Source organism: Argopecten irradians, chromosome 3 (assembly GCF_041381155.1).
Source record: "Argopecten irradians isolate NY chromosome 3, Ai_NY, whole genome shotgun sequence".
Lineage (NCBI taxonomy): Eukaryota > Metazoa > Mollusca > Bivalvia > Pectinida > Pectinidae > Argopecten > Argopecten irradians.
In genome coordinates, this window is record NC_091136.1 from 61,952,192 (window position 1) to 61,967,810 (window position 15,619).

General features: G+C 34.8%; 1 protein-coding gene across 1 annotated transcript; it reads right to left on the reverse strand.

Annotated features, from left to right (window-relative positions):
• Nucleotides 1-767: 767 nt before the first annotated feature.
• LOC138319304 (uncharacterized) lies at nt 768-15,044 on the reverse strand. The gene is made up of 15 exons (XM_069262365.1): nt 14,985-15,044; nt 14,525-14,705; nt 14,089-14,286; nt 13,440-13,808; nt 10,588-10,738; nt 10,061-10,272; nt 9,351-9,416; nt 9,091-9,120; nt 8,756-8,846; nt 7,642-8,375; nt 7,101-7,191; nt 6,775-6,965; nt 6,194-6,394; nt 5,623-5,813; nt 768-4,757 (listed from the first exon to the last, which is right to left on the reverse strand). The coding sequence occupies exons 2-15, from the start codon at nt 14,577-14,579 to the stop codon at nt 4,482-4,484; spliced, it is 2,856 nt and encodes a 951-aa protein (XP_069118466.1). The 5' UTR covers nt 14,580-14,705; nt 14,985-15,044; the 3' UTR covers nt 768-4,481.
• Between the last annotated feature and the right edge of the window lie 575 nt (nt 15,045-15,619).

Sequence of the window (15,619 nt, forward strand, 5' to 3'; positions counted from 1 at the left end):
TTATTGATGTTTAGTTTGGTAGAACCTTCACGTATGCTGTCAAAAGTTACTGATACTTAAATGTATATGTGACATACCTGGTCGAAAAGATTTACATGCAATTTTGCTTCATTAATTTATTGAAAACCCATATGTGTTGATGAATTGTGGAAATCATTCAAACGTAGGGACAAACATGTATGATGCCTTATAAGCATTTACAACACCATTAAATATATGCGATGCAATGGTTTTTGTTTTTATGCGTGTATGTATGTTTAAATGAAAACACATCGGAAGAAGTCACTCATAGTAACTAATGTCACTGTAAACCACAATATGTGCTCATTTCACAGCACTGCACACGTAAATAAAATGTTTTTGCAGCACTGTACAACCGAAATTCTCTTTAAGCCTTCATTTAACCTTGTAGTTTATAGTGAGACCTTTACATTGAAATATCATAATTTTGAAAATGATGGTCACTTTTGGTGGTTCATGTTAAAAGTCATTATGTTGGAAATGCCAACAAATATAAAGACAAAAGGCAAATAAACACATGTATATATGATTAAATAAGAAAAAGCCAAATATAGGAAGTCATCCCTTCATTTTGAAGTTGATTATGCACACCGATAACACTTATTAATAAATTCAGTACATACGCTTTGCATAATTTAGCATACATTTACCGATTTAATCACTTTAAATAATTTGTTTTTAAAAATGTATCACACTAGTTTTATCTGATTGTAAATGCTTCAAATGAAAATTTTCATAACACATGATTTCAAAGGATATATTTTATTTCACTCAAGCGTCTTCAAATCTTTTTTTTTATATCTCATATATCAATGAATAGAATGACTACAATCTAGTGTAACGGGAAGACTCTGGATATACAGAATGCCATTACGAAATGACCCCTATGTTTTGGACTATATGGATAGTTTGCAAAAAAATGAACCAAGTGTTGACATCGCACGTCTCGTTTGTGTTGCTAGTGAACATAGTGAACTTAGAGGATGCCAAATATCAACGATAGCAATAATTACCAAAAGATATGGAAATGTTAGAAATGACAACACCAATAGATAATTAGATAAACACTGGATCGGTACACTCGATTCTCCTAGTATTTGCAGACTTTACAGACTACGTTGATAAAAATATGTGATGGTTCAATACAGAATAAAACCTGAGATCAAATTGTCAGTGCTTCACCATAAAACAAATGTAACCATTCACGTCACAAAGTGATCTTTCTTTATATTGGGCCATTTGGCATGACCACATTCTTTATTCTTTACACTAAACATATATATAGAGAGAGATCTTCTGTAAGATGCTTTACATAATATACCCAACATTGACATTTTTCTTTGATCTACTGAATTATCTCGGATCTCTATAATCTAAAACAACAGTTTATAGATGACGGTGTGATTACGTATCATTGTTAGTGACTTTGACAGATTTTAGATCAATATACCATGATTATAGAACCGAGAGATCTTATTTAATGATAAAAACATTTTTGCTGTGTTATCTAAACAGCAGGATAGGACTGGTATAGGAAATATTTACAATAACTAGGATGTCAACAACGCACCTTGCGTCATGGTCAATTAAGTGATATCTTGAACGCCTGTAAATCAAATTTTCGGTGCCCGTCAACTGCGGTAAGTTGACAGAAAGTGTAATTTGGCTAACCATAGGTATTACTGATGACTCGTAAATTATTGTTTACCTCGTTTTGGCAAAGTATGCGACAATATTTCAGGACAAAACAATCCACAAGTTTCGGAACATTTTTCTGACATTAAATGACCACGCCATTATGTTGACTAGTATCTATTGCAGGTGCTACCAGTGGTTTTTCGACCGGATTGGATTTAACAGAAACATATAAATATATACGGCAATTATATATTTATAATGACACAAATATAATGGCAAAAAATGGTGTACAAAACAATTGTCAAAATGTCAATGCAATCCGTCACTTTATACAGACACGAGGTCTAAATTTTCTAACACGGACCGCTTATGATCATTTGATTACATATACCAATTGACGAACCCACAAATTGATAACCTTAAGACACATCAGTGTCCGTCACAAACAGTCTGACCGAATACTCATGTAACGTTTATATACTTTAAACACGTGAATAGGTACTTTTTTTATATTGGCAATACGACAGACCAACGCAGAGTCATGATGGACGACTTAAGAAGAATTTGCCCCCTTTACAGATGAAATTTGTTAGAATGTCAAAGGTATTTTAATATAATCACCTTTTGTATTGACAAACTATTGTATATAATTATTCACCATGCTTGTGTACCCGTAGGTTTTAGCGACCGATATTGTCAAGTTACAGACGATATTATTGTCTACGAAACATTTAAAATAACTACAGAAAGGTTGTAGTATACACTCTATGTGTCATTAAGGTACATTTAATGGGAAGGTGGTATGTACAACAAATTAAAGTAAACTACAAGTATACAACAAACACTAGCATAAAGAAACGCTTGTCCTAGAAATGTCAGACGCTATACAAATATATACAAATACGCTGTATGAAGTTGAAACATGAGAGTCTTTAATAGACATCTTCCATTTTGCCCGACACTGAGTACGGACACCGACACCGACACGGACTTCCGAAATTTGGGGGCCGTCACGAAATGTAAAATAGGCAAAATTGTTTCAAATTTGTTAATTGTGTTCATTGTTTACGTTTATTCATTATACATTTTTGATACGATATGCTTGTTTCGCACCTCAAAATAGTCGTCTGTTACAGCACTGTCCTGTCTCTATGCATGTGAAAGCTGACCTACCTGTGTCATGCTTGAGTGCATATCCAGCCGATATCGTATAGTTTTCATTTGATACACAGGCTTTGACTATTGATATACGAACGACCTCCGTGTACCCAGTATTACACAAAAAGAAGTGTCCGTATATCTACAGAGTCGAAAGCCTGTGTATCAATAGTGACAGTGCATGGCCGGTAACAATTTCTGATATATCTTATCTGTTTGGTTTAAATACATAAATTTTCAAAGGTGAAATTGATCAGTGGCTTAGGAAGATAAAACGTAATGAGGGCAAAGGTCCTCACGATTTTTGTCATTCTTGATTATAATTATATTAATTAATTATTTAATAACTTACCCGAAATTAAAAGAAATAATTGAACACATAACACGTGCTTTCGCATAATAAATACATATTAAAGGTTACCATGTGCGCACATTTCATTTAGACGATTGGACGAGTTACGCAATGCATTATGGATAAATAGATACATGTAGCTACGTATTTGTGGGTTTTTTTCATTTCCTTATATATTAATTTCATATGTTACACTCATTTATATTTGTTAAATCGTGGAGATTATTTTTCCATCGACCGAAAGAAGTATACGTCAAGTATTATGACTTCCTAATACAGAACAATTTCGCGGGGAACTTTAAAAGCGGAACAATCATTGGCCAAACTGAATTATTGGAAAGATATCGATGCGCCACAACTATGAACTCGATTTTTTAATAGTAAAAGTAAGCAAAATCACGGAAATTTATGCTAAATTGGTACCTGATTGAGTTATCTGAACATGAAAAAGTAAGGCGAATTTAATTTGTTGAATTTGTTTTTTGAGACAACCCCCGAATTTTGGAAGTCCGTGTCGGTGTCGGTGTCCGTACTCAGTGTCGGGAAAAATGGGAGATGTCTAATACAAAACTTGTTTGTTACGTTGATAGTAACAATGCGAGTAGATCATGTTTCTCCATAATTACACACTGTCTGAATATCCTTAATAAGTAAATAAATATTATTCGTTAGAGCAACATTTGATATTTCACAATATATGATGTAATGTAAAAAGCGTAGCTTAATAAATCTTTTCAACACAGCGTATATGTTTAGCATCCCGGATTATCGTTTGTTTGCACATACAGATTCGTACGTGTGCAAATTAAAATGATTTGCCTCACCATACCTTATCAATTATGAAAAATGATCACACCAAAGTTCAGATTCTAAATGGATTCACATTTTTTTTTAAATTTTGAAAATCCATTGCCAATTTATTAAAAGGGTAGCGGTTGACCAATTTTGATGACGAATTGTAACAGAATATTTAATTGGTTAATGAATCTCGCATTTCTTCATAATATATTATGTGTAGTGATTAGGAGAGTGTTTCATAGATTACAGTCTGTTAAAGCAAGCTCTTCTGTCTTTGTCATAATGGAACTCTTGGGTATTTTATAGTGCTATCGCTCTGAAACATGGCTAAAGACATAAACACTTAATGCGAGACCAAAGGTGAGGCAGTGGCATTGGACACGTTAGAAGTAAATATTTTAGTAAATCTAGTTAACGTTACGACCAACAATAATAATAATAAATGTAACATACTGCATTGTTAAAACTGTATGTAAAGTCTGTTTATGGAGTTTTTGTTTTGGGTTAGGTTAATTTAATTACGCATTAACCATGCGAGTTCTGTCATTCGAAGATTTGAGCGCAGGATGTTGGGAGTATTGTTGTTGGTGGTGGATCTTTTACGTCGGTCCTCCTCTGGAATGTCAATCAGTGTGTAAGGTGCAATAGCAATCCTACTCCGACCAGGGCAGACCGACGTAGACCATCTTTGTATCTTATTCTTCAAGGAGGAGATAACCCATGTGTGTGATACCCCGGTAACAAGATGGAATTCCACTTCAGTGACGTCTGTATTGTATGTCATCAGTATCTATAAGATAACAAGTCACATATATCGATTATATGTCACATCATTTAGTTATATAAATTGTTATATAATTCCGAATAATCATACTATCCTCAAGAAGCGTTCAAAGTTCAAAACTATGAGGCGAGTCAAAACCTTTAGGTCTTATCAAAATATGAAAAATTGCATTGTCTGCATATTAGATGGCGTAATAGTAGATTCAAATTGACTGACAATTGGAAGCGAATTACTGTGAAGCGTAACTGTCTCTTTACTTATTACACATAACTTCCCAGATAACATGTGGTTTTTCCCCAGTTTAAGCTCTGTACAGTCAATGTCATTAATTATGAAAACAGTCACGTTTTATCTCTAATACATAAATCATTTTTTACTTTCAAGTTGTTCTTTACAGTCCTAATTGATATCAGGTAAGATTTCAAGTTTTCAAACAAGATCAAGGATTTATAACGGGGAATATTCTACTACTAACGTTGTACATATGTACTCTTCGGTGCTGGTCCGGGTACAGGCTACATCTATACCATAGTATGTGTACAGAAGAAATGGAGCAAATTTTAATTTTGATTAAAAGTGTAATGCATAATTAAACTAAACTGTCCATTTAAGTTAATTCCCAATCGCATTCAACTCTAGCAAAATGTCACATAATGAAATATTTATCACCGTGTTTTCGTGTGAATATTGCATTGCTTTTCAATTCCTCATTGCCTCGAGCTGATAAATCGCCATACTCATATGAAAACAGGTCGTTAATTACTAATTGTTTTTTTACCTTATAAATATTTAATCATTTGACTTAAAATGTATTTTTATGCAAGCAAATAATGAGATCAGGAATCATACATTATCATAATAAAAAACACACCTTGATGATAGGGTAGATGGCGCTGAGGTCGTCCTTGGTACCAAGGTAAATCTTGACGATGCCACTTGCTGCCATCGCCATTTCCTGTTCTGAGAGATCGAGAACCGGAAGTGGATTGTCTGCAGGTCCGTACAGTGGCTCTTCTACGTCAATATATTTATTTGACTGGTAGGTTTCCTCTAAAGTATTCACTAAGAATATACAATAAGAGTTAGATTAATTAGAATAAGATTATTGTGTTATAAATGTCTGCCCTAGATATCGACAATTAAACTTGTGAAAAGGTTGCAATGTTTATTGGATACTGTAACCGTATGATAGCCTAGGAAACTTCCACCAATATACCTTCTAAAAGTGAATTTTATAACGTTTCAATACTTCATACATATTGCTACAACATTTTTCCACACCAGCCGCACAATATTTGAGAAAAAATATTTTTCATTTGTTAGACACTTTCTTCAGTAGATAATTCATGAGATAACTGTACGGTATATTCCACTAATAGATAATCAAATAAAATTGCGGATGGTACAATCGGCAAAAATATCAAGCAGTCGATTTCGCTTACTTAGAATGGAGTAGAACTGCGTGTCCTGGAGACAGATGTTTCCACCGCCACACGTAATAGTTCTCATGTTAGAATCACGTGTATCCATGTTATAGAATGCAGCTTTATCGTGGAGACTCCCGCCAAATGGAAGGGAAAGACCAGACAGGAATGTCTTAATAAATAACAAACAACTTCTTGTTTTCTCCGTCCATATATCACCTGTACCAATGCAATTGATGAAATATAACACACAGATATAACCTCACCTCCAACTTTATCATATCCTGTTGCAGAGATAGGACTAAATCGAAGTCAAGATGGGCGGTAAGGATTCGGAATCTTTGCAAGCAAGCCGAAGCTAGCTGTGAACAGCATGTGACTACTGAACCTACGTGACGTCTTTCAGAACTCTCCCGAAAATGGGTCATGAACTTTCTAACTCCCGTTCAGCAACGATCGTAAAAGTTATTAAGAAATATTTTTAAACATTCGTTATATAGCTAAACTGTGTCTGAATAATTATACAAATACTAGCATTTAGAATGAGATCCCCAGTAAGATTTCCCTTGGGAAAAAAGCAAAAACCAAAAATTGCTTACCTCGGCCAAGACATCCACCACAATGAGTAACGAAGCATTGGTCAGCCAGTCCTCTGACACTGGATACTGAGAATTCTCCGGATCCAGCCACGCTGGCCAGATTGTTCAGTAATGTTTGTTTAGCTTGTTCCCTTCCTGTCCGGGTGTGATGACAGAAGTCCTCATTGTTGAATATGCACATGTTTAATATACTACAAACAGACATGTACAATTTAATTGTTACTAAAAATGCATTCTTTGACATTTATTAATTTTGCATGTATATGGTATACAATGCTAAACAACATGTTATACAATCAATGTTGGTAAGTAACGATGCTACCTACTTCGCTGGTTGTCTTATATAGTACATGGAATGACCTAGTGGCGGCTCCCTGCAAGCCCGCTCAGCATCCGTCGGCCTGATTAAGGGACCACCTGACGTAAAACAAACGCATTGTATAAATAGATTACCATACGAGTGGATGATGGATATCAAATTTATTTAACACGAGTTGTTTTATACAACTAGACACGAGGTTTTGTTAGTGTTAGTATCTCATAAATATTAGCTTATGCGTATAAAACCAATAGTGTGAAATAAGTTCCACGTGACAACCATGGCTCCCGTGTCCTATTTCTGCATTAACAGGAAGTTTAGGAAAATTAAAGGATTGTTTTACAAATAGCAACATGTCTTAGAAAACAAAAAAGGTAGTTCAGGTCAATATTTTGACCAATCAAAATAACAAGCAGATTTAACAATGGTTTTGAAGTGAAATAATACGACAAACTGAAGTACATGAATTTACAACATAAAAATGTATGTACAGTTATCTGGAAATAGTTCATACAACTGTTTCAAGAAAATAGTCAATCTAAACCTACCAGCAAGTAAGTTGTCTTCCACTAGCTTAAATTTGCTGTACAACTGAGGATTATCGACATCCCACACAGACATGAGATCCCGAGGCCCGCTACTTTCCCTGATGTCCAGATACAGGCGGTCAGAATGACTCCCTACACCAACCTTCATCTGTTTAAATCGCAGGATGGCAGTACATGTCCTTATAATTGTAAGTCCTAGTTCATATAATGAGTCTGTACCAGTATTGGAAGGCATGATTTCTACGGCTTTTCCCCGTATAAAGTTTTGTGTTTCCTCAGCGTGTCTCTCCTCAATGTTTATATCGTTAATGGACTTTGTCCTGTACCCAGATCCCTTCACTACAGGGACACACGAACCGTATTCATAACTGGCCGCCTCAAGACACTCCAGCAGCAAAGGATCAAACCTAAAATACCGCCTTGGTTGTCTTTGATGGTTGATGTCCGCTATTTTATAACAGTTTGATAGATTCTGTTCGGGGTTTTGTCCGTCATACAGCGGTAGGTCTTCGTCAATCAGAGCATATTCCTCTTCCCTGTTTGTAGGGGGGTTTACATCAATCAGATTCACAAGAGGAAAGGGCGTTATACTTGCTCGGATTCCAGCCTGCTGTCTCACATATAAATCCAAAAAGGATCCGCGAATTGCAACGAAATCGAATCCAGCTAGCACAGCTAAACTGGCGGCGTACTCCATTGTAACATTAATACCTGTAAAGTCAGCTTGTATAGCCCTGAAAATACCATTTATTTATAATATTTCTTCACAGTAGAGGATCTCAATACGAAGATAACTTCTAATTGAAATTCAGAAATGTCTTATAAGCATGTAAACGTTTAATATGTACTTTATCTCAAAACAAATTACAGAAGAACTACATTTTGACGGATTTTAATTAGAATATTTCCTAATTCCGATACAGAATTTATCACTTTATTTGTCTTCATTTACTAAACGATACTTATGATAACGTTTAAATGTATATAAGTGTCATATTACAATAGTGACATTTTTATGGGAAAATTTCACCCGGGAGAGTGTAACGCGATTATGTATTAAATTATGTTTGTTTTGGCGGGGGCGTGGGGGGGGGAGTTGATAGTAGCAACATACCTGCCATTATTTTGGAATTTTGACAGAATTTCATCTGAAGTGGAGGTCGATCGCTTTGTTCTGGTACCGCCATCGATGTTTGGATTGATATCTTGTAACAGACATTATACATATTCGTTGACCTTTACTCAACTGTGCCGATTACAATATATATATGTGTGTGTACAAAATCTGATTAACAGTTCTTAGAATATAAGTTCAGAAAATAGTCCCGTGAACATGTGACCCTTTATCATTGATTTATATATCAATAAAACAAAGAAGGGAAAACAAACATTGAATCAAATACAAAATGATCAATGCATCGAAGGTGTACATAATATAAGACAACTTACCAGTCTGGCGTTTCCTTCTCTGTGAGGTCCCTGTAGAGGAAGATTAAAGTCTTTATTTAGGTCTTTGCTGTGTTGGGAATACTACAACAATACCTCACAATGCTGATTGCTGTGGTTGAGATTATACAGTGTTATTGGATCGGTGTGAAGTGTATAATGAATTACAAAATTATATATAAAAAACTAATACAAAATATGTCTCATCCAGATACATGTACAAAATATATTATCTTAAAATAGATCCTGAACTAAGACATTACCTTCACATGTCATATCCTGGTGCAAACAGATCCCCTTACAGTAGCTGAAGGAAGGAAAACAGGGATCTACAAGAGACATTGTGCTTCATACAAACGTGTTAACCATTTCAATATATCTGTATGTTAAATTACTATTTAGGCATTCCCCATCAAAAGATGCTTGTGATTTGTGTAAATTTCCGTGATTTTCAGAAATTCGTTATAACCGTACTTCAATGTATTATGAATTAGTACGACAAACCACTGAACATTACAACACACAGTGTTAAAACCAATCCATAGTTATAACTTGATATTTCATGTCATGTCAACATTCCTATAACTTGTAATATGTGTACGAACCTAATTCCTTGATTCTCGAAAATTTGTTATAATAATGTTTTGCTCTAAACGATTATACCATATTACTGTGGAGAAAGTAAATCACTTTCATAAAATCATTGGCTCAAACGACAAGAATATATAAAGGTTTTACAAAGCGCCTGAAAAATTAGTTGACTTCCGATACATGTGTTAATTTACACTAACCACACACAATTAATTAAACGATGATATGTACACACAATTTATCAAACTCATATGTGCAGCGTTAAGTGGTATACCTCTAACTGTGTGACATTAACAAGAGCTTTAGCCAGTCGGTCATAGCCAGTTTGGTATTAGCGGATGCTTCTTATTGATCTAGTTTTGTGTGTATAAATATTACTTACTGACAACGTCAGCTTCGTTTAAATATAAGACGAAAATGTAGAGCCTCACTACCAGTCTGGGTGTCATCATCCTACCGCTGGGCCAGCGTAAAGAGTCGGTAGAATAACTATACGTGGAGTCCTGTACACATCGCCTGGTCACTGAACCACACGTCTGGTCACTGGGCCCTTCAGCAGGGAACTCCCAGTCATTGTAAGGGTACTGGAGGAGTCTGGCTCAAAAAGATTTATACAAAAAACAATCATTGTAGTGATATATATCAAGCCTTAATTGCATGCATGAGTGTGACTGATATTACCGCAGTACTAGCGCCAAGCTCACTTCATAGCGGCTGTCTTCAATTATGTTGTGTTACCTTAGTAATCGGTTTCTAAGATATGTTTTCCATTAGAAGAACCTTGCCTATTGCGAGCATTCGTAACACTTTGTATATCAATAATTGTAATGATTGAAAAAAGTATGTATACTAAAAGTTAATCAACAAAATTAGAGTAAAGAAATAGAGTGGAATGAATGTAGAATGTACCTTTGCATTTGTTTAGTATTGTCTCTGTTGAAGGTTTCGTCCATATCACCACATACACTAGCCACACTTCTCCCCGGGGGATATTCTGTAGTGCCGTCTTGGAATAAGGATCCTAACTGTGATGACTGCTTGTCGAGATCAATGACGATGACTAAAATGATAACAAACGGATTTTGCAGATAGCAAGGTATCAAGTAAAACACTCATTAACTGTTGGTATAAACAATAAGCATTCTATAATTCTTTTAAGTTCAGAAGAAAGTGTTTTTCTTGTAAATTTTATCATTTTAATACGGCCAATATTTCGATTTCCTGACCATACATCACGTAGTTTCTAATTATATCAAGAGTTACCTGTCAAATGGTTTAGAAACAAATCGCGACAAGGCCAGATGGAAATTTTGCAGTTTAAATCCAATGTTAGTCCAGTTGACCTGCGTGACCTGCTCTTTTAAGAATTTATAAGTCTTTTGTTTTACCTGTTCTTGAATATGCATGTGAAGTTTGGGACGGATGTTCTCAGTGCTAATTATTACCGTGTTATACTAGAAATGAATCATTATATTTTTTGAAACAAATTTGGAACCACCTTAACAGACAGAAGAGCTAAAAGAAAACTACAGTTACTTTATAAGATAAATAACTTATTACCTCCTACTAGGCTATCAAATCCTTCTTATACTTTAAGAAATTGTGAAAGTTTTTCCAAATTCCAATTATCGACTCCACTACAACAAAATCTTTCTTTCCCACTACTTAAAGAAGCTCGAACAACTTAGATGTTAAAGTTAAATCTTTACCTTTTTCTTCCTTTAAACTAGCTCTTTCTCAGTCTATATCTATGAGTCTACCATGTTATTTTAATTATGGAGAAAGAAAATATTAATATTATACATACTAAATTAAGTCATCAGTGTAGTTCTCTAAAAACGATGACCTTTTCCGTGTAAATTTGGCACAAAATTCTATTTGTATAAATTGTGGCTACACTTGTGAAAATGCTAACCATTTCAGTTTTTTTGTATGTTAAATTATGCTGCTGCCCATACAGAAATGCTCCAAGTATTTTAAATGATTTAGATATACAAGTAAATTTAAATTTATTACTTTATGGAAATGAAAACTTGGCTTTGGAAGTAAACTGTCATGCATTTGAACTTGTGCATTCATTTATAAAGTCCTACAAAATATGTCTCATCCAGATACATGTACAAAATATATATTATCTTAAAATAGATCCTGAACTAAGACATTACCTTCACATGTCATATCCTGGTGCAAACAGATCCCCTTACAGTAGCTGAAGGAAGGAAAACAGGGATCTACAAGAGACATTGTGCTTCATACAAACGTGTTTAACCATTTCAATATATCTGTATGTTAAATTACTATTTAGGCATTCCCCATCAAAAGATGCTTGTGATTTGTGTAAATTTCCGTGATTTTCAGAAATTCGTTATAACCGTACTTCAATGTATTATGAATTAGTACGACAAACCACTGAACATTACAACACACAGTGTTAAAACCAATCCATAGTTATAACTTGATATTTCATGTCATGTCAACATTCCTATAACTTGTAATATGTGTACGAACCTAATTCCTTGATTCTCGAAAATTTGTTATAATAATGTTTTGCTCTAAACGATTATACCATATTACTGTGGAGAAAGTAAATCACTTTCATAAAATCATTGGCTCAAACGACAAGAATATATAAAGGTTTTACAAAGCGCCTGAAAAATTAGTTGACTTCCGATACATGTGTTAATTTACACTAACCACACACAATTAATTAAACGATGATATGTACACACAATTTATCAAACTCATATGTGCAGCGTTAAGTGGTATACCTCTAACTGTGTGACATTAACAAGAGCTTTAGCCAGTCGGTCATAGCCAGTTTGGTATTAGCGGATGCTTCTTATTGATCTAGTTTTGTGTGTATAAATATTACTTACTGACAACGTCAGCTTCGTTTAAATATAAGACGAAAATGTAGAGCCTCACTACCAGTCTGGGTGTCATCATCCTACCGCTGGGCCAGCGTAAAGAGTCGGTAGAATAACTATACGTGGAGTCCTGTACACATCGCCTGGTCACTGAACCACACGTCTGGTCACTGGGCCCTTCAGCAGGGAACTCCCAGTCATTGTAAGGGTACTGGAGGAGTCTGGCTCAAAAAGATTTATACACAAAAAACAATCATTGTAGTGATATATATCAAGCCTTAATTGCATGCATTGAGTGTGACTGATATTACCGCAGTACTAGCGCCAAGCTCACTTCATAGCGGCTGTCTTCAATTATGTTGTGTTACCTTAGTAATCGGTTTCTAAGATATGTTTTCCATTAGAAGAACCTTGCCTATTGCGAGCATTCGTAACACTTTGTATATCAATAATTGTAATGATTGAAAAAAGTATGTATACTAAAAGTTAATCAACAAAATTAGAGTAAAGAAATAGAGTGGAATGAATGTAGAATGTACCTTTGCATTTGTTTAGTATTGTCTCTGTTGAAGGTTTCGTCCATATCACCACATACACTAGCCACACTTCTCCCCGGGGGATATTCTGTAGTGCCGTCTTGGAATAAGGAGTCCTAACTGTGATGACTGCTTGTCGAGATCAATGACGATGACTAAAATGATAACAAACGGATTTTGCAGATAGCAAGGTATCAAGTAAAACACTCATTAACTGTTGGTATAAACAATAAGCATTCTATAATTCTTTTAAGTTCAGAAGAAAGTGTTTTTCTTGTAAATTTTATCATTTTAATACGGCCAATATTTCGATTTCCTGACCATACATCACGTAGTTTCTAATTATATCAAGAGTTACCTGTCAAATGGTTTAGAAACAAATCGCGACAAGGCCAGATGGAAATTTTGCAGTTTAAATCCAATGTTAGTCCAGTTGACCTGCGTGACCTTAACGACCTTTTGCGCCGGAAGTGGTTGCTTTGTTCTCCAACACACACATCCTGGTACCCGTCTGACGGATTGCTACTCAGCCGTAACCCTGCACACTTGGTGAGCTGTTGGAATCTCTGGTTAATGTCTGCATCAGTAGATCTGGCCACGTCCGATTCCTGAGAGACCCCGATAGAAGCCGCGCGACCCTCGTAAAAACAGTGACGTGCTGCCATGTGTTTTCTGTCAGGATAACGATTTGTAGGTTCATCCCAGCCCTCATCAACTATCAGTTTACCTTGTAATATGAAAAACTACATTTTATGTTTTTACATCACCAAATGTTGACGAAAGAACTTTTATATAGATATAAATAAAATCAAAACAGAAGATTCAACATGTCAATTTTGTGTTAGTCCGAATGAAACTAGAATGTTTCACAACTCTTGGAAAGAAATATATGCGTATTGTATGGTGCTATGAACTTTAAATGACAAAAATTCAAACCAAATACTAGTTTTAAAATCAGTTATTACGGGAATTAGAAACCTGTATCATATATGTTGATAACCACTCACGTAATGGCCATTCAGCTTGTACTTGTTTGGCCAGCTTTGTCAAGGCTATGTGCATATCTGCGGATACCAGTTTGTCAGAACAAACATTTGTGATGTCACTGCAACTAGGACAAGGTGTCGATTCGTCACCACACCAGGCAGATGACGTGGATTCTTCCGACGGAAATATGATGAAGTTTTCCAAATAATTCCTCGAGACTGTAAACAACAAGAATAAATTGGTATGTATTTTTAGAATCAAACCGATCAAACACACGTTTGCCTAATACATTACTCAAGACGAATTGGTTTTGATTGGTTTTCCTTCGTTTTCAATTGATTTCCATGCTACAAATGCACATGTATGATACAAATCACCATATTGTAAGATTATTGAATGGGAAAACAATTATATTCTCACAAACAAAATACACATTAGGTTATGACCCAATCCCACCTTGTAATAGCATCCGTTTTGTTGAGGATAGGGTTCCGTGGTTCTCCACATGCATTTTCGAGGCTTTCGTGTACTTCTACGCTGCCTGTTTCAGTGCAATAAGCCTTACAACTTTGTGTGGTGTTCATGGCAGAAAGAGATAGATTCTTGGTACTGTAAGTCGTTTCGGTATCACCGCAACTGCAACAAACCGGGATGCAAAACCAAAACAAGTTATGGATATTTATAAAAAAAAAGTCGTACTTTTTCTTATACATAAAGAATATGATAAAAATATACAAATTAATTAATATTCCGAGAGTATAATCAACATCAAAATAATACGTTTAATAGTCTAACAGTCAAACGATAGAACTAGGAGGATATATGAGTTTCTTTAACTGAAAGCATTGTATTCGGCGGCTTGATTTAACCATAGTTAAATTAAGATGCATTTATATTAGACGATTATTACTTACCAAAAGTGGAAATCCAAAAGCTGTGACATTTGATGTTAATGTTTCTAGTCGTCCAGTCTCCCTCTGATTTTACATTCGCGTAGGAATACATTCACTGCCTCATAAGCAATATTTGAACTAGCGTGTTCACATTGGTTTTTTGCTGCAAAACACATCAAACTATACATTATCCACAAATCATATGAAATTTTTTTAAGAATTTTGACAGGCAAAATTTATTCTTGTACCCTCCTCCATCACAAATACTCAATCAAATTATTTCTTTTAATGTATTAATTCAGTTTTTCTCTACAGGAATGAAATCGACAATTCATAAAGTTTTTTTTTTGTATTTATGATTAGCATCTCTTAGTTGACATTTTTAGTATATATATATTTCAGGAATGTATATTTTTTATCCGAATATTAGCAAAAATCAATAATTCGAAACCATGGTCTGGTACCATTAATGATTTGGGTTATGTTTTTCTTTAAATATTGATGTAGTTCTAACATGTACGTATATTATACTTAATTACAGTTTTATGTGAAATATTTTATGATTTTTATTCAAATTCTAATTATTTATAGCTATTTTGCAAGATAATACTGACATCATCAGATAGTACTAAAACATATACAGTGTAGGGGAGTCAAA

Bases quoted from the DNA above. Each gene is read 5' to 3' on its own strand.
- LOC138319304 (XM_069262365.1), bottom strand. From the start codon at position 14,579: ATGCATGTGGAGAACCACGGAACCCTATCCTCAACAAAACGGATGCTA. The intron at 14,287-14,524 runs GTGGGATTGGGT...TGTTGTTTACAG, and splicing joins AAAACGGATGCTATTACAAG to TCTCGAGGAATTATTTGGAA. The intron at 10,739-13,439 runs GTAACTCTTGAT...TTATCATTTTAG, and splicing joins GTTTCTAAACCATTTGACAG to TCATCGTCATTGATCTCGAC.